We start from the raw sequence: 20,434 nt of genomic DNA on the forward strand, positions 1-20,434 counted from the left end.
TCCATTTTCTATAGGCATCTTCTAGAGCCACCATCAGGGGATGGAAAGCAATAGCAAATAAGAGGAGGGCAAGAGGGCATCCTTGCCACACATATCTATTTACTTCAAACCCCCCAACAATCCTCCCATTCGATAGGACATTAGAATGCCCACTCTAAGTCAGAGTGTAAATATATATTGCCATTTTAGTTCCAAATCCAAGTTTTTCCATTACTTTTGTAACAAAAGACAAATGAACCCTATCATAATCCTTTTCAATTGCAACATGATACATCTATAAGACCAGAAGTCATCTCCAAGAAACAACATGGGTTTATTAAGGGCAGATCAATATATGATAATATTTTTATAGCCATGTTAGGGAGAGATGTGGCCCTTATGTAGCTAATCCTAATAACCATGATGTTTTTACTCGCGTTGTTATCAATATTCAAGTTCAATCTCTCACATCATACATTGAAGGAACATGCTTTAGATGTTGTTTGTAATGAGCTGCTCAAAAGTAATGACATAGTAATGAAGGTGTGGATGAATTTTTCCAAATAAAATGTAGCTCACAAGTCTCACAAGTATCCACATCATCAATTAAAAGATCCTTAGTAGGAATGATTCTAGAAACGAATGGGACATCAAAATTGTTGATAGTGAACTTGGTTCAAATCGTATGTCAAGTTTTTGAGAAGTCTTGTCATATTCTCCTCTACAATGGTGTTGAGTTAAGCACTCAAATTATCATTGGGCTTACACAAGCAGGAAAATAGTAGCTTGCATACTTTTCTTGTGATTGATCCACATGACGGTATCTTTACATATCCACAATAAATAGACACTCTAAAGTGTAAGAGATGCATGTGGGATGAACAAAAAGTGTCTGTGCTGAAAAGATTGCTTGTGTTGATTTCCCAAGCTTGATTGCACCACAAGTTGCTGCAAAATATATTGGCTTGGTTGGTGATATATTGCACTCATGTAAACAAATACAATATAAGATATACAATATGCGTAAATCTCTAAGAGACTCAGGCGATCGTCCATGCAAGACTTCCTCCCACAAAAAATACTTTGCAGAAATAGCACACACTGAGCTTTGCATGCGAGTCATGCCATGTCTTGCTGTTTCAAAAGCAGTTGTCACCATTGAGACTTCTCTTGGTATCAACACCCTTTGTGCTTTGAAAAGGGTGCATGACAAACCTATTGATGCAAGCTCCATGCAAGTTGGAAGGTGTGCTATAGCTACAATGCTAGTACAATAGCCCTTTGTTGTGTGATAGGAAACAATACCTTTAATAACATAATTCCTATTGTTTCAAAGTTGAATGCAATTGAGGCATGCCTAGTATCCATGCACATTCCATTTGCACAGATCAGGGAGCTATTCTATGAGGGCCAATACGGCTAACGTGAGAGTGTAGTTAATGTAATGATGGACCTTACTAAAATCCAAAGGTGCTTGTCTCGATTTATAGACGAGAAAGCATCGACCATAGTTCAGATCAAGCACAAAATGGATAATAACCATGCATTCATTAGTGGTATGGTATGCCCAATTCTTGTGTTGCAAGCTCTCAATGAATTAACAAAAACACCCATGTATATAGAGAATGGTGTCTCAACCAATACATCATGGGAAAGCCCTTTTAATGCTGCTCTAAACTAGACACTTGAGCATGAAAGCAATGAGGAGAACATTAATTCCATCAAGACAAACACTCTTTTGCATGGCATTTACTATGCACAACAAGTTGTGGAGCATAATAACTCGATCACAAATGTTGCTCCATCCGAGGGTTTTAGCCCAATCAGCTTATTTGTTGATGAATATTGTGAGGAGCTATCATTTCCCACTCTTTTTTTGGCTAGAAAAGAAAGCACCACGAATTGGCAAACCAAAATTACCAGAAAGTGGCAAAAGTGGGAGCTAATAAACAAGGACAAAAGATTCTCCCATAGCATTGAGGACCTCTTCTTCAAAACTATCAAGATAACAATCACTAAGGTGCTTGCTTCCATATGGGTTTGACTATGCAAGGCACAGCTCCAGGGTAAACAACAAAAATTGCATGTAGGTACTTTGACCTCAAGGGACTCGAGATCGAAGCATTGGTAAGTACCCCATGACGGTTGTGTTCTATTGCTTATCCATTAGGTGAATGTGTAGAGTACTCGCTTGGAGGTGTGGAAGTCCATAACATTTTTGGCACCCTGCAGTTTTATGCCGCAAATTGCTCAACGAAATCAGTGCCGAGATTTTCATCAAAAATCACGAGATTACATTCCAAATATAGAAACCCTTATCCTGACACCTCTGACACGGTGCAAACCACCCTGTAGTTTGATGCTGTGAATCGCTCAACAAAATCAGTGTCGGGATTTTCATCGAAAATCACGAGATTACATTCCAAAAATAGAAACCCTTATCCTGACACCTCTGACACGGTGCAAACCACCAAAATTTGGAGCACGTGAAAGTGCAGTAAACCTTTCATGGCGTGAACCATTTTTGAAGCGGTTCATGGCGTGAAACACTTACTGTTTCACGACATGAAAGAAATCCTACAGGTTCACGTGAAGGCCAAACTGACGGATTGACAATACTAACGCTGTGAGGGTCGTCTAAGGAAAGGGGATTTGACTGAATTTCCTACAGTTTCACGACGTGAAACAAATCCTGTTGTTTCACGACATGAAACATTCTCTGCTAATTCATGCCTGAGCGATAGAATTAGAAATTGAATCAATTTGGGTTGATTAATAGCTTATCAAATCATACATATATGCACTTAAGATCTGGAAAACTCATCGGAGATGATCTTACGCCTGACGATAGTGCATCAAATCATCCAGGAACTTCCTACCAAGAAGTGTGGGATCAGGACATTCCACAAGCACACACTTGAGTGTTTTGAGAAACTTGACCACCGCGGAAACTAGTAGTGAAGAATCCATGGAAGAAGGGCTGAGATACACTGGGTTTGGGGAAGAAGATAAACCACACTCCCCAACCAAGTCCAGGGGATCATTGATATTGCCTAGGGATTTTTTGGTCTCCAAAGTAGTTATGATGAAGAAGCGCAATCTGCGGGCATGGGTCCTTTTTCTAGTGTTGGACTCGGTCCAAGACAAGAAGTGCCATTCCAAGCATTGAATTCTAGGCTGTCAAATACTGGCACCCCTCGAATTAAACGAGATGTGGGAAGTGCAGCTAGGACATGTTTTTGTGCCTAGTTTTTCCCATAGTGGTGACAAATGGAGCCCTATGGCACAACTACATAACATCAAACAAAAGGAAGATGAGTCAATGGAGAGACTATGTCTCTCGCCCTTGAAGCACTTAAATTCAAGATGCAAACTTCGGGAAAGGTTGCAAATGATCAATTGTTACCTTGTTTCAGGAGAGGGGTTAGGGACCATAAAATGCATGATTACCTAGTACTAGCCCGGCCAGCTACTCGTGATGCATGCTACAAATTGGCAATCGAATATGAAGATAATATGTTAGAATTGCCACAACCTAAAGATGTTAAAACATATGCAGCAACCACGACTTCGCGTGTCTTGAGTCACCAAGAAATTGGAACTCGAAGTAAGCAAGTCGGACATATGACTGTGGATGAGCTCAGTAATGCCATCTTAGAAAAATTAAAGGTGAGGGAAGGAAGAGAGATGTCGGGGCATGGGCATAGTAACCTTTACCCCTGCAAGAGAATTGGCGTGGTACTCCATGTGCAAACTAAATCATACCAACCCCGAATGTCCAAAGTTAAGGGCAAGACCATTACTTTATTGTGCACACTGTGTAAAATTGGAAAATCATGACACGTCAATGTGTAGATTTCCAAGGTTTCAAAATGTGGCACAACTACCAGCAAAATAGAGCCCCATTGGATTTGCTGACACCACCTATGCTGATCATTGCCACTGCTGGACAACCCAACTCTTCCTACTTACCTAGGGGGATGTTCTGGCTACAAGACGCTTCACCCTTGCCACCACTAGTTCTACTGCCACAACCACCATAGGCTAAGATCAATCAAGTAGTGATTGAAGAGCCATCAGAAGATGTTGAACTGGCACGGGAATCAGAACTTAGTGGGGAATACTACGAGGACATGGGTGAGGTCTGAATACTATGTCCTATAGAATAACACGCTAGTACCTGTGTTTCAAACCACGGTATAGTGGAAGGGCAAGGAAATAAACTCAAATATGAGAAGAGGACCTTTACAATGCTATGGTTGGCGGTGGGCCATATCGAGTAGCCAAGTGCCCAAACAAGAATATGAATCATACACACGAACCACTGTACAGTGGCTCTTCAATCAAGTAGTGATTGAAGAGCCATCAGAAGATGTTGAACTGGTGCGGGAATTAGAACTTAGCGGGGAATACTACGAGGACATGGGTGAGGTCTGAATACTATGTCCTATAGAATAACACGCTAGTACCTGTGTTTCAAACCACGGTATAGTGGAAGGCCAAGGAAATAAACTCAAATATGAGAAGAGGACCTTTACAATGCTATGGTTGGCGGTGGGCCACATCGAGTAGCCGAGTGCCCAAACAAGAATATGAATCATACACACGAACCACTGTACAGTGGCTCTTCAATCAAGTAGTGATTGAAGAGCCATCAGAAGATGTTGAACTGGTGCGGGAATTAGAACTTAGCGGGGAATACTACAAGGACATGGGTGAGGTCTGAATACTACGTCCTATAGAATAACACGCTAGTACCTGTGTTTCAAACCACGGTACAGTGGAAGGGCAAGGAAATAAACTCAAATATGAGAAGAGGACCTTTAGAATGCTATGGCTGACGGTGGGCCACATCGAGTAGCCGAGTGCCCAAACAAGAATATGAATCATACACACGAACCACAACAAGTGGCGACCACGCCCAATGACATGCCGGTGCTCACCTGCACTAAATGTGGAATTGATCATTTGATCAATTCCACATTTAGTGGAATTGATCATTTGATCAAAGATTATCCCTACCAAACAAGTGGTTTTGCTTCTATTGCTAATCAGGCCACCATCCATACCATTAGTGTACAATCTAGGAAGATCACACCACTCAATGTCCTAACACGAGCTCAAGCTCAATTAGGAGATAAGGGAAGGAACCAGGCAAATGCGACTATTTCCAGATCTGGCAGCAAGAGAAGAGTGAAGAAATTAGGAAAGGTGGACACAGGGGTTACAATCCAAGACGGATCCGAAGAAGATACAATTGATACCGGATCCACACAATCAAAGGAAGAAGGGGGTCAAGGGATCAACCTTGGAGGACTAGACGAGGGAAAGCAAGGAGAACAACCAACAACTCCAAAGGGGGTTGGTGAATATCCCAATGTCGACGAAGAAATAAGGAAGCTAGAAGATGCCAAGGCCTTAGTCGAAGAGCACCAACTTCATGACACTAAGCCAAGGGCCAGTCGAGTAAGGGATACCATCTATCCTCGAGATGAACTACCCCGGAATAGGGTCTTGAACATGACAGCCCCGATTTCAGAAGAAACAGAAGAGGACTCCCAAACAAACACAATGTCTAGAATGTTTGAAGAAAATGAGTTCGGGGGATCTATTCATTCCTTCCCCATGGAAGAATACGAGACACCTACATGGGAAGAACCCTCTATATCCAAGGAACCCAGGGATATAGGAAGCCTCGTAGCTATACTATCCACACCTGTCTAGATGCCCTTGGGGCAACTGTTACACAATTCACCCACCTTATGGACATATGTAAAAGAATGGGTCAAGGGAGGTGTAAGGCCAGCCAATAATATAGATGAGACTCTGCCACCCCTGGCAAACAGCTTTTAAACTCAAGGTAAGTTTCTCCAACTTTGATATCAAATAATCACTTTATATTTTTATTTTCTGATGACAAGTTTCTCATGAATTGTTGTCTCTAGTAGTATTGAAATAACAACTCTTAAATTATAGCCTTAGTTGTTATTTTTATCCTTCTTGAATATTTCACTTTAAATTAACAAGTTTATATTTCACATGCATAGAAAACTATATAGATTCACATGTTTTTGGAGTGTTAAATTGTTTCTTGCCAGATTATTTAAACTACACTATCAATGATGGAGGTATCGGTTGACTTTAGCCAACAATTCACGTTTTTAGCAAAGTCATTTAAATTTCCTTTAAAACCTATCTTTACTTTTACAATAAGATTTTGAAAATAAATTCATTAGATTATCAACATTTTACTTTAAAAATTGTTTGATGTAAATATTATTGTTTTCAAAGGCTGTTTAAAGGAACATTGTGGAACCTCTTTAATTAAAGAACCTTTTTTTATATGTTTCACAGTGTGGTAGGATCTAATTAGATAACAAAAATGAATGGGTGAGTGGGTGAAAAGTGGGTGGATAGATGCCTGACGGTGCCATCCTATGGATGATTGGACCCGATGAGTCGAGTAACTTTTCAATAGATTTATTTAATTACGATCCATAGTAAAAATAGGGCCCTGAACAAGTTCCATTTTAGAGGAACGAGCTGGCGGTCGTGCCTCTCGTAACGAAAAGAAGAAAAAGGCATTGGTTTCTATGAACCAAGTGCGGACTTGTTACATCCTCGATAACAGACATTGAGCGTTATTTGACTGGGGGAATGGATTCTTGTTAGAATGATTATGTTTCTTGTGCAAGATAGAGTTAGGTCCCTTTGTTTGCTCGTATCCTCGTATTTCCGAGAGATCGAGGTTTCGTCAAACAATCGAAGACCAGGGGACTTGGCCCCCTATTGAAAGGGTCCCCTTGGCCAAGCTAGGGGCGGGGACCTTACAATAACGAATGTGGTCTACAACCCCCAACTTAAACGTAATTGCAAAAAACGTCCATATAGAGCCAAGAACATTTCTTATGCCTTTTTTTTGTGATCCATAATTACATTTATGTAAAAGTATTTCAGTTATGGTATGTGACGATCGCAGAGAATGTCCACGTGGACGCAATTCGTGGAGATTTGCACCAGGTGGCCTCCATGCTACGGCAAACGGAACCGCCAAGTTAGCGTCCAGACATCTTGCGATGGATAGCCGTTTTTTGGGGCTCTCGTTGCGGCAGATTCTTCTCGGTGTTGCCTGGCACTCTTGCAAGCGCAGCATGAGCAGGTTTATGGAGCTCGTCGAGAACGTAGGCCTTGCTCAGAACGTACTAGTGTGCTTCGTTGCGGGAGTAGTGGGTGGGATCATGTTCGGATTGCTGCATGTGAGCATGGAGTATGCGTGGTTCAAGCTGCTAGGTTATCTGGAGGCCAAGGGCCTCGTCAGGAGGCTGGCGCCGTCGATACCAGTCACTAGGCTCACAGTCTCCAAGGAGGACTTCATGTCGGTCTCGATCGCACCCATGCCGTTGGCTGCAATAATGTTTGCTGGGAGGTAAGCTAATTAGCTTGCAGGTTACTTGTTGCATGGCTACATGGTAATCACGCGATGAGATGCATGTCCGTTAATCAGATATCTCCGTCGAAGTTCTAGAACACCATTACCTCATGAAATAACCTGTGTCGTTGCATGTCCATGAAGAGCTATATTGAGATGAGCATAGTTTACTACGAGATATCAATCCTTCCCTTTTTGAGATAATCTGCAGAAGTTTACCCTATGATGATGATGCGTTATCGTTCAATCTTGCAGGGATACCTACTTTCGCAATTGCCGTGCTTCTGTGGACATAACAGGAGGGCTTCTGTTCACATGGGTTTTGATGGTCCTGCATGACGCCTACTTTTGGGTCGTTCACTCGAATCTGCACCGCTTCAAAGGTGCGTACCGGCTAGTGCACCAGCTGCATCACACAACGGGCGGGGACATCACTGTGTTCAGCACGGCCTACGGTGAAATTCTGGACATTGCCGTCTCTTTCACGCCCTTCTACTCCATGGTTATGCTTTGGCTCTACTGCGCGGGAGATTGGAACCCTTTTCACATTGTGCTGGCCACATGGGCGGTCAACAACGTGGACATGATGGGCCACTGCGGCTACAGCCTGCCCGCATGGGTGTACGTGCCGGCGTCCCTCGGGCTCCTCCTCACGCCCCTCGCGCAAAGGCCCATCCACCACTACATCCACCACCTTGACCCTCGCTTCAACAGGTCCCTCTACTTCACCTGGTGCGACCGCCTCGGAGGCACTTACCGTGATAGCCACCCCAAAATACTACATGATTAATTGGTTAACATCTTCACTCTCCTTAGATCTAACAGCCACATGAGCTCCCTATTGTTTCTGCAGGCGGCCTTCGTGTTCTGTGTTACCCTATCAAATTGTTTAAACCGAGTATCAATGGACGCTTCTAATCTATACTATCGAATTCACCGTGTCGTTTCAATGTTAATGAAACCTTCGAGATGCTCTCTCTTTTAGCATGCTTGTATCAAGATGATAAGAATACATGTTTTCCTTTTAATACATCAAGGCTTTGCAACAATTCAAAAACACATCCAAAATACATTGAGCAGGCTAGGTAGTTGGGAGTATGATGGGACGAAAGGATCAAGGTGAAGGTAGTGGCTCTGATACCATGTTGGAAAACATGGTGGCATGATCTCACAAGGGGTGAGAGTGGAAATGAAGATGGAAGCTCAAGCCATGGTAATGGTGACCACGGCTAGAGAGAGAGAGAGAGAGAGAGAGAGAGAGAGAGAGAGAGAGAGAGCGCTCAAGTGAGAGAGAGAGAGAGAGAGAGAGATCGCAAATGAACACAATGATTGTATTATGAATCATAAAACTCACACCATGTACTCTGTATTTATAGGCACTAAGGCCTTGTCTTTTGACCTAACCCTTAATAAGGAGCATTCACACCTAAGAGGGTGTTCAAACCAAAGCAACCTAGACACAACCTACACCAGTGAGGCTTAGATAATTCCAAAACAATCTAGCCATATTCCCCACCACTCTGAAAGGGATAGCATTTCAATAGTATGAGAGGTGAAAAAATGTAAGATTAATTTTGGTAATTGGGGTGACTTGAAACAAGAGTTCTTAACACATTTTTGGAGCGAAGGATTTATGGATAGAATGAGAGATGAATTTATGAACCTAGTGTAGTTAGAAGGGGAAAGGATACAATCCTATGTTTCTCTAATCGACTCAATTCTAAAGAGATGAGGGAATCACAACTTAGATGACGACATCTAGAAAGGAATATTCTTAAGATGGCTAGACCCAATGATAAGGAATTTTGTTGAACTAGAAAGGCATTGTACTTTTCAAGAGGCAATAACAACCACCAAGTTATATGATGATGTTGACACTCTCACAAACTCCTGGCAGTCAATAGAGGAAGAGGAGTGTTGCTACTAATGCCAACCCGATAATGGTTTCAAGGTTTGAGCAAGCTCAAGTACAACCGCCCCATGCCTCTTTCTATAGTTGGAATATAGCAACCCAGCCCCAACCAATCTTCCTAGAATCAACAACAGGGTCCTACACCCTAGCAAAGTCAGATACCCATAGTCACAAGTAGCATCCCCATAATCACAATGAAACCAATCTTCCTAGAATCAACAACAGGGTCCTACACCCTAGCAAAGTCAGATACCCATAGTCACAAGTAGCATCCCCATAGTCACAATGAAACCAATCTTCCTGGAATCAACAATTGGGTCCTATACACTAGCAAAGTCAGATATACCAAGGAACCCTCATCCTTCCCATCCAGTGTATGCAGTCACCACCATGGAGAATCCCTAGAGTCCTACCCCCTACGAGTGTATCACAAGAGAACATTAAAGACTACCTAGCCACCTCCTTGGCCAACATGAAGGAAGAGTTCATAAATGCAATGATGGAGCTAATGCAATTAGTAAGTGTTAACTTTTCCACTTCCTTGAACCCTCAAGACTAGTTAGCAACAACTTCAAGGCTAACACATGGTATTGGAAATGCCACTAGATAGGACACTTGGCCACTAAATCCACCCGGAAGCTAATAATTCTAGGAGCTTTTTGCTCATATTGCCTTAGGAAAAACCATACTGAAGACATTTTTTCCTAAAAGAAAATGCATGAAATAAGAAAGGAGGAGGAAAAGGATAGGCTCAACCTTCTAGAATCCAAAATGACCACCCATGATATAGTACCTAGAGTCCCAACTTCAGTCTTCAAAGATTTCCTTCTCACAAATCTTTGGAGGGAAATTTCAAGATACTAATAAAAGAAGCTAAATGGAGTGTTATAGGTGTGGAGATAAAGGACATATATCTCCAAACTATCCTAATCCTAGGAAGCAGCAAGGATACAAGCTATTGAGATATCGAGCTCATCTAGTGAGACGGTGGACACTGATGACCCGTCTGGGGGATAGGCCCCACACTTACACCACTAGCATGGTTGGTGAGATCTTGGATGATATGCGGCCAGTGGGATGACAGGCTGTGTGACAGCCATTCTAGAGACTGGCATAGTTAAAGCTCCAGCTCATTTAGTTGGGTTCATACTATAGAGAACCCTATAGAGAACCCTTGTATGTATTTTGGTTGAGTACCTTTCATATTGTGTGTACTCTTATCTTTGTATATGGTGTGTTGAGTGTTGAGTGAAGTAGAAGAAGATTTTTAGCCTCTCACTGTGTGTGTTCTCTATTAGGGTTTTGTGAGTGTTTCGTGCTAAGGGCTGAGCTGCAAGCAAGAGAACCACAGGAAGCGGTACGAGGGTAAGAGATTCAACTACTCTTCCCTATTTGTGTTGGTGACTACACCCTTGTTGGGAGCTCTACGGGAGGCACCGGCAAACGATCTCTGATTGAGGAGCTTTCTTCGCGGGAGTAAAGCTATAGGGTAACTATACTATCCTATCGGACTACATTTTTTAGGCAGAAAACACGTTTCGGGCCCGTCTGGACCTCCGTTTTTCAAAAAATAGGCGATTTCGAGCATCGCGGGTAAGTCATCGATTCTCTGCAGAACTCTATTTTAAGAACTGCAGGAAGATAGATTGGCTGTGCAGACACAGTGTGTGCTGCAAAGAGGTCAACAGTTGCCATTGGGTGTATGTATGCATATTGAAGGCATTGGTTGTGACATTTGTTGAGAGTACTACAGTACCGCTGCAGAAATATAGCAGTTTGTGCAGGACAAACCAGAGTGCTGTTTCTGGTAAAATTGTGTGTCTGGCAAGATGTCAAATGATGGCATAACCCAGATTGTGGCTAAGAAGCTTGATAAGAACAACTTCCATGCTTGGAGGTTCAGGTTGACGAATTTCCTGATGGGAAAGGGCTATTGAAGGTGAGCGCATGAAGAGGCACCGGAGATACCGGACATAAATCCGACTGCTCTGCAGATGTGAAAGAGTTTAAAGACTGGAACCAAGGAGCCAGGAAAGTTATGTATTGGCTCTCCATTAGTATACAGGACACCATGATTGGGCACATTCAGGATGCCAAGTCCCCCAAGGAGGCGTGGGACACCTTGGTAAAACTCTATGAAACAAATACCAAGGCACGTAATATACAGTTGAAGAAGGAACTTCATATTGTGGAGAAAAAGAGCATGTCTGTGAATGACTATACATTGAAGATAAAGGGTATTGTGGAATCCCTTGCATCTATTGGTGTGTCAGTAGATGATGATGATAAGGTGGAAGTCTGTCTACGTGGTCTCGGGCCATAATACAAGGCATTCAAGACGTCTATTCAGACTCGGGAAAACATTCCCAACTTTACAGATTTGGTGTCTATGCTGATTATAGAAGAGAAGAGCTTGGGTGAAGACCAACAGTCTTCACAAAACAAAAACAATTCAGAGCAACATGCCTTCTACACAAGTTCAAGTAGAGGATGAGGTAGAGGAGACTGTGGATGCGGTCAAGGAGGTGGTTGAACAGGTAATCAAAATTATGGCCAGCAGCAGCAAAAACAACAACAGTCCCAGAATAGACAACAACAACATCAACAACACACAGGTGGAAGAGGCAAATTCAGAGGCAGGGGGAGTCAAAGAGGACGTGGAAATTGGCAAAGGCAATATAATGATGCACGTGAATGCTTTTATTGTGGTAAGCCTGGACATGTGCAGGCAGAATGTTATAAGAAGCAGGCTGACATGCAAAATGGGAAAGTGCAGCAGAACAACTATGCATCCTCAAGCAGAAACAATGAGAAGCAGCCTACGGTTGCTCTATCCAGTACAGAGACCGAGTACAGAGGAGTTGCTATGGCAGCATGTGAGGTAGCTTGGTTGAGAAAGCTACTTGTAGATTTGGGTCTATCAGTGGATAGACAAGTTGTCATTTTTTGTGATAACATTAGCAGTATATAGTTGGCCAGGAATCCAGTTTTTCATGCTCGCACGAAGCATATAGAGGTCCACTACCATTTTGTCAGAGAGAAGGTCTTGGCAGGAGACCTTGACCTTGTTTATGTTAGCACACAGGATCAGGTAGCTGACATCTTCACCAAAGCATTGTGTACATGAGATGGAGTTGAGCTCGAGGGAGAGTGTTGAGATATCGAGCTCATCTAGTGAGGCGGTGGACATTGATGACCCGCCTGGGGGATAGGCTCCACACTTATACCACTGGCATGGTTGGTGAGATCTTGGGTGATATGCGGCCAGTGGGATGACAGGTTGTGTGACAGCCATTCTAGAGACTGGCATAGTTATAACGCCAGCTCATTTAGTTGGGTTTACACTATAGAGAACCCTTGTATGTATTTTGGTTGAGTACCTTTCATATTGTGTGTACTCTTATCTTTGTATATGGTGTATTGAGTGTTGAGTGAAGTAGAAGAAGATTTTCAACCTCTCACTGTGTGTGTTCTCTATTAGGGTTTTGTGAGTGTGTATGTGTACTTGCAAGAGCTCAAGCTCTCTTTCCCCTTGCATCTTTTCACAAGCCCCTATGTGAAAGATGTAAAGGAGAAGGCCCTATGTGGAACCCCTATGTGAAAGATGTAAAGGAGAAGGCCACACTGCCAAGCATTTTCCTACCCCTTCTACAAGTTAGAGGAAGAGACAAAGGCAAACAACACTAAACCAGAGACTAGTGCTAATATGGTAGAGCTTGTGGAATTGGTAGCACTGATAAGAGCAAGTAAGGATGCCCCGAATAATGGAAAGGATGTGATCCATGCCAAGAAGGTAAAATCCTCTGAACCTTTATCCAACAAGGGCAACCCACTCCCCAAGTTGTGAGTACCACCTCGGTATCACACGTGTGGAGGTGACGAACAGTAACCACCAAAGATCCGTTGCCAAGAACAAGACGACTTGATGTAAAAGGGCAACCAGTCAGTGTGTATGTTGACGAGTGGATAGTGCACTGATATGCAATGATAGAGTTAGACACTTAGATAGAGGAAGAGTGCTATGGTTGTATGCTCTCAACTATTGGTCATCAGTCATGCTATGAAGCTGGAGAGTGGGATTGTACTCAGGAAACTTTAACACTTTGGGCAATTGCTCTGTATTGATCTATCATGTCTATGGAATTTATTTAAGAGTAAGCTTGCCATCTCATTGTTGTTCTAAATGACTTCTATGTCTAAGTCGAAAGCATCCATGTTATGTCATTGTGTTGTTAATTCATGAGCGAGGGTGTAAGATGTTTATTGGAGTGTGCTGAGTGAGAGCTGAGAGAGTGAGAGTGAAGGGTTTCTCAATGGAATTATGATCAGTGTAACGTTGTGTCCATATGGGAGCTGGTGTTTGTACCCAGAAACTCTGGTGGGTGATTGCGTGTCTCGCCTGACGGGTCTACTACCACAGACTATTGTCTTACCTTTCTGTTGTGAAGGAAAGCAACGAGAAACACTTGGCAATTCTGCTTGGGGGAACACATGGCTCAGAACAAGTCTAAAGAGAAATAATAGCATGGAAGGAATTCCCCAGAGAAGTCAATACAGAGAGCTTCCCACTATACAACCCAAATAGCTTTAAGCATGCTTCATACATGTTCTAGGATCTAAGAATGATGGAAAGTAATGCCTTCCAAGAGACCCTCTAGGAAGCTTGCAGTCGGAAGTGCCTCGCACCGTCTCACAATCAAGAAGGCAGTGCTGAAACTTCTGCAACCCCGCACGAACAGGAACAAGTGTCAGAATTTAGGCACAACTTGGACCAAGAAAAAGAGTGCCAAGAGCAAGAAAACCCAAGAAGGGTAGAACAGCAAGACTAAGAGGAACAGCAAGACCAAGAGGAACAACTACAATGAAACCCCCGAAAATGGTTCAAGGGAGCCATGGCGTCATTAGCCAATAATTTTTTAGTGTATTTAAGAGATAAAGGGGAAGATACAAACGTGCCATTAGGAGAAATATGGACTCTCCATTTTTCCCCTTAAGGAGTGAATAAAAAAAGATTGACCTGACCAATGAGAAAGCTAGGATTCTAGATCCATTTAACATGGATCTTTTTGTCATATCTTTGCCCAAATCTCTTAAGACAATAAAATAATAGAGCCCAGATCTTAAAAAATTAGAGAAATGTCAGATTTCATGTCAAACTATTCTTTCATGTCAGATGTACCTTGTGATAAAGTTTGAAAACCTAATTTCATTTTTTTCTATTTTTTATGTTTCACTTTTTACTTTCCCTCCTTTTGCATTTCGCTACCTTTGCATTTTTCCCTTTTTTGGCGGAATTCAAATTTGCCATATCTTCTGCAGCAACTCTGGTTCCTTCTTCATGAAAATTTATAGGTATGTTGTTCTCCACCATAGCTCTCTCCTCCTAAAATTTCACCTCATTTGAACAAACGTCTGTGAGTTATGCCCGTTTTCTCACCAAAACTTTCTCTTCTCTGCACCATAGATAGCTATCTTGATGTGAAGTGGCATCAAATTCTTGTGAGTAATTATCATATGTTTAGGGTTTTTCTATGTTTTGTCTTGATGTGAGTAATGATCATAGGTTTAGGATTTGTTTATGTTTTGTCGTGATGTGTTGCTGTTTATTTTCACACGAGCAGGGTTGTGAGCAACAAGGTTGTGTAAATCAAAGCAGTAAGTTGCTATTTATTTCTTGTTGCTTTAATCTTTATTTGTTGCTTACAATCTTCTTTGCACAGTAATGATTTGAAGTGGCATAAAATACCAAAGTAATGATCATAGGTTTAGGATTTGTTTATGTTTTATCTTGATGTGTTGTAGTTTATTTTCACAGGAGCAACAAGGTTGTGAGTAGTAAGTTGTTGTTTATTTCTTGTTGTTTTAATCTTTCTTAGTTGATTATAATCTTCTCTACACAGTAATGATTTCAAGGGGCATAAAATACAACTATAACTTGTTTATTTCTTATTGTTTTAATCTTTATTTGTTGATTATAATCTTCTCTGCACAGTAATGATTTCAAGGGACGTAAAATACAACTATAATGATCATAGGTTTAGGGTTTGTCTATGTTTTGTCTTGATGTGAGTAATGATCATAGGTTTAGGGTTTGTTAATGTTTTGTCTTGATACGTTTATGTTTATTTTCATAGGAGCAATAAGGTTGTGTAAATCAAAGCAAAAAGGTTGTGAGCAACAAGGTTGTGTAAATCAAAGCTGTAAGTTATTGTTTATTTCTTCTTGTTTTAATCTTTATTTGTTGCTTACAATCTAATATATATATTTATTAATCATGCAATCTAGATTTATTAATTTAGATGTCTTCAAGGAGGAGGAATATCAGTAATATTCACATAGTGGATTTATTTAACAAGAGAGCGATGATGAAGGTAACTGGATCCCTGATCAGTAAAGTAAGTTAAATTGGATTTTAATGCGACCAAGTACTCGTGGCAATTTCAAGGTTAAGCTCAAAGATGTCACAGACCCCAACAAGCAATGGAAAGGTAGAATCATAGAGTTCAGGAGACCCAAAAATTGTATGAGTACAATAACAGAGGCTTTCATTCAACATGTTTATATGCACAAAGAGATTCGAGTGCATCATGATAACTTCAGTGAAAGACATAAGCCTAACATTAAGTTTATATCTATGTGCTTTGTGCTCTTGTGCTTTGAGTCCATGGTTATTAGATAGAGTTTTAATACAAGCATGTTTGTTGCTTGCAGCTTCCATCCACTCTGCATGAATGGCAGAATATAGAATGTTTTAGTGGAAAGCTAAATGTTTTACTTGCAGAGATAGGTGCCTTGATCTATGTGACAACAAGAGTGCAAGCGAATTGGCATCTTAGAATGTTTACTTTTATGATTCAGTGTATGACGTGGAGAGACATAGTTTGGAGTATATTCCACTACCACCGTTGTCTAGCCAAGAATGGTATAATCCTAGCTTAGACATGTCAGAAGCATGTAGGGTAAAGATAAAAACTGATGTTCATGTTTCCATGAAACCATCCACAGGCTCTAGAGATGTGCATCTAAGTTGGTTTGTACCATTTGGTTTGTTTGCACATTTGTTTGGATCCTGTGAAGTAGTTAAGAAAACTAAGATTACTTATCAATGCAAGTTCCCACCATCTGAGGATTGGATGACTCAATTACTGGGTGAGTCATGGCATCTCAAGAGAACTCACCACGATGATATCATTGAGTGCAGAATTACTGTGTCAGATGTTACCTTTAGGTAAGATTGTACTTCTATTGATTGTTGATGGTTTTTATTCATTGCAAGACACTGATTATTGATTGTTGAATGTTGAATGTTGAATGTTGATTTTATGTTTTTATGTCCGTTGTTGTTTGTTTTTTATGACAAGTACTTCATTGCAAGACAAACTTTGTGCATTTGCTTCTTCAAGTATAGGAGGTGGCGACTTCTACGAGGAGAGTGGCTCACTTGGACCAAGACATGCGAGATGACATGCACTCATTGATGTGGTTATTCTTTGGGAGGGTCATAACCCTTTTAGCGTTAATAAAGAGAGTTATTGGTCCCTTAGTTTTTTGAGGCAGAAAATCCAACTTATGTCCAATAATCTCCCTTGTAATTTCTATTTCAAGTTGGATGGTAGGAAGGTTGGGAGTCGAAGTGAACATTGCAAAACATGCAAAAAGCAGTGTGTTACTCCACACATCCTTGAGATTGTGGTGTCAATGTAATTCTTATTCTTCCAAGTGCATATAAGAAGTTGTTTCTCTAAAAGTGTTGTAAATTTAATTTTTCTTCATTTTCATAAAGTGTTGTGGTTTTTAAAGTCTACTGTGTTTCAAACCCTAAAAGTGTTGTTTCTCTAAAAGTGTTGTAAATCTAATTTTTCTTCATTTTCATAAAGTGTTGTGGTTTTTAAAGTCTATTGTGTTTCAAACCCTTTAATATGTAAGAAAATAATGATAAGTATAAGTAAGTATAAACGTAAATATAAATATAAGTATATATTTAAGTGTAAATAATAATATAATTAATTATGCTAGAAATATAAATATATTTTTATGATTTGTTATATTTTAATAAAGTGTCATTAATTTTTAAGTCTATATATATAAGTTTAAAAATAAATATAACTTTAAGTATATATTTAAGTGTAAATAATAATATAAGTAATTATGTAAATATAATAATAATAATAATAATAATAATAATAATAATAATAATAATAATAATAATATAATGTAACGTGAAATAGAAGTATAATTTATTATTTATTATATTTTAATGAAGTGTCCTTTATTTACTAGAGTATACACATAAGGTATAAAAATAAATATAAGTTTATAGATATTTGTAAGTAATATAATAAACACAAGTATAAATTTATTAAAAATATTATAAATTTAAGTGTAAGTATAAATATGAGTATAAGTTATAGATCAAACTCATTTATACTATCTATTCTCTAGCTCTTCCTTTGTGTGCTTACTCTCCCCACTATCCATCATGGCCACCTCCCTTGCTTTCGCCCGTGTGGATTAGCAGCATTCACTAATCTCAACTTGGGGACTAGATCTACCCTAGGTTTTGCAAGAGTTCAGACCTCGAGGCTATCATCTCCACCTTAGACCCAAACTCCACCTTGCTAGTTGCATTTTGCGATGCAATTGATGACTTCACCTACTGTATCCCAAATTCCACCTTAAGTTGGATTCCTTTGGAGTTCCTCTTTAACACAAAGAGTGGATTCAACCACAAGAAGGTAGTGAACAGAGCTCTAGCTCATGTTGGACTAGATTTTCACACTACCACTACCCCAACCTCCTATGAAGAGCACATCCCACTCAATCTCATTTAGGCAGGATATTGCTTTTGCTATTTACATCTTGAACTCTGATGTTTAAGAGCCAGAGGATGATGACATCCAAGATCTCGCTCTAGTGGAATACATAGACATAGAGAGCTCTTGCATGGCGCTTGCATCCATCCAACCTGATGAAACCCAAAGTCATGACCCACCACTAGCTTTATTGAGTGCCATCACCATCAAAGGGGTGGAGTACCAGGATGTGTTGGAGCTCTTCGACTTGAGGGAGGAGAAACTATATAGTATACTTGTGCAAGATGCCAGTGATGATTTCTTGGACTTTGATTACCAAACAAGAAGCCCTACCACAGGTTGATGAGGTAGGGCGATATGATGAAAGTAGTGTAGATGATATCTCTGCTATCATTGCTATCCAGAAGCAGATTGAGGATGCATCTCCTCAATATGAGATCTTAGATGAAGAGTTTGAGTGCTTGCAGAATGAACTCTTTGGACCTCAACCACAGCATGTGACACCTGTGCTGCTCCAGCCGGATGATGGCAGACCTATTCCAGGAGCAGATGTAGAGGCACCCTTTGTAGAAGGAGCTTGATGAAGCAGAAAAGGTATCTTCTTTTACCAGTTTCTTCTTCGCAGATTTGATATTTAGGGCCTTTAGGGTATGTAGACCCCACATGTATGATCCTATGCCCACCATTAGAGGCTGGGAAGTGCACTGTTCAAAGGCTCGCATCATGGGAAGCCCTGAATCTACAAAAATCAGGGCTTCCCATGCGAGCCTTCGGATAGTGCACTTCCCAACCCTGTAATGGGCATGGGATCATATATGTGGGGTCTACATGCCCTAGAGGCCCTAAATATAAAAATTGGGACCATTCTTTAAAGCACATGCACATGGACTTGCTTGCACATGCACATGCATGCTCATGATGTAAGCCACATGATCTATGCACAGAATAAATTTCAGCCCATCATGATATATGCATACCATGCGTCATTTTTTCTTGAAAAATTTAAGAATAAGCACCTACACGCACAAATAAAAAAGCACATGCACTTGCAAATTTTTTCCCACAAAAATATAAGAATATAAACTGACATTAGAAATGAAGAAAACTTAAAATATTCAAATCAATGGGCAAGTCCAGTACACAACATTGGAAACAAGGAAACTTAAAATATACAAATCTGGTATAGCGCATAAAGTACAACTAGTTGAGTAGAACTGAATGAAAATGTGAAAACACAAAACGATACACGAGCATTTACACAGCTCTTCAAACCATGTCATGGTTAAGGTTGAATGCATCACTATTGTTTATGAATCCTACAAACAAGAGTGAGATCTGAGGGCTTGAGTGTGATGCGCCAGGCATCGATGGCTAACAGTTGACCATCATGCAGATCCACCAAGTAACTTTTAGCCGCCTCTTGAAGAGCAAGCAACACTTGGGCTGATCATCGCTCCACATTACATGCTTGATCTCTTGAAAAGTATTTGTGGTGATTTCTCCTTTGTAGATCTTGTAGTATTTTTCGTACCAACCTTGAGAAAGGCGCCTTGGGTATAATCAACTCAGGACTCTTCTGGAACCTCCTAATTTCATGAAGAGCAGTGGTTCCTAGTCTCCATCTTCTCTTCTTATGCGTCTCTTCTTATGCGTAGGTGGATGAGCATTTCCAGCTAGAGCAGCGGGAACAGCGGGAGGAGCTTGACCTTCATCATTGTCGGTGTCAGTATGTTTACTAGATTTGGATGAATGAACCGGTGTCTTGGAAGGCATCTTGTTTGCTCTTTGCTTAGTACGCGCTATACTCACAAGCTAGAAGGAATGGAGAGAAATGGAGGAATGGAACGAAATAAAAGAAGTGCCTTTATTTATAAATGGAACTTACCTATAAGTTATTGACACTTACTTTTAAAAAATATCAACACTATCAAAAAGTTATCCATGTTGACTTTAGTAAGTACTAATTTTGAAAAGGTTATCCATGTTGACTTTAGCAAACACCTATTTCTTTAAAACGTTGGATTGCTCCAATATTCTCATAAAGATAAAATATTATTTCATAATTACAATTCTATCAATATTTCCATTTGCTATAGGCTCTCTCTTAGGTTATCAACCATTCTGCATGATGTTCTTTGGCCATGCTATTTTCATATCTTGCTTTCCTCACTTCATATATTGCCCTGCGAGCAGCTTCTGTATCATTGGATTTGGAATTTATTAATTTGTCCTCATATCTTGTCTCTATTCTATACCACCATTGGAGTAACTGCCTCATAGGATTGGAATCATTAATTCCAC

The 20,434-nt window shown here is 40.5% G+C and overlaps 1 protein-coding gene across 1 annotated transcript; it reads left to right on the forward strand.

Annotated features, from left to right (window-relative positions):
* The first annotated feature begins 1,100 nt into the window (after positions 1-1,100).
* Positions 1,101-8,198, forward strand: LOC147606764 (uncharacterized). Its single transcript, XM_086791128.1, has 6 exons — positions 1,101-1,225; positions 1,450-1,540; positions 4,312-4,410; positions 4,601-4,699; positions 7,092-7,405; positions 7,664-8,198. The coding sequence occupies exons 1-6, from the start codon at positions 1,101-1,103 to the stop codon at positions 8,196-8,198; spliced, it is 1,263 nt and encodes a 420-aa protein (XP_086647254.1).
* Positions 8,199-20,434: the final 12,236 nt, after the last annotated feature.

This window comes from Cibotium barometz, chromosome 56 (assembly GCF_041138505.1).
Source record: "Cibotium barometz isolate CiBa-2024 chromosome 56, ASM4113850v1, whole genome shotgun sequence".
In the NCBI taxonomy this organism is placed as follows: Eukaryota; Viridiplantae; Streptophyta; class Polypodiopsida; order Cyatheales; family Cibotiaceae; genus Cibotium; species Cibotium barometz.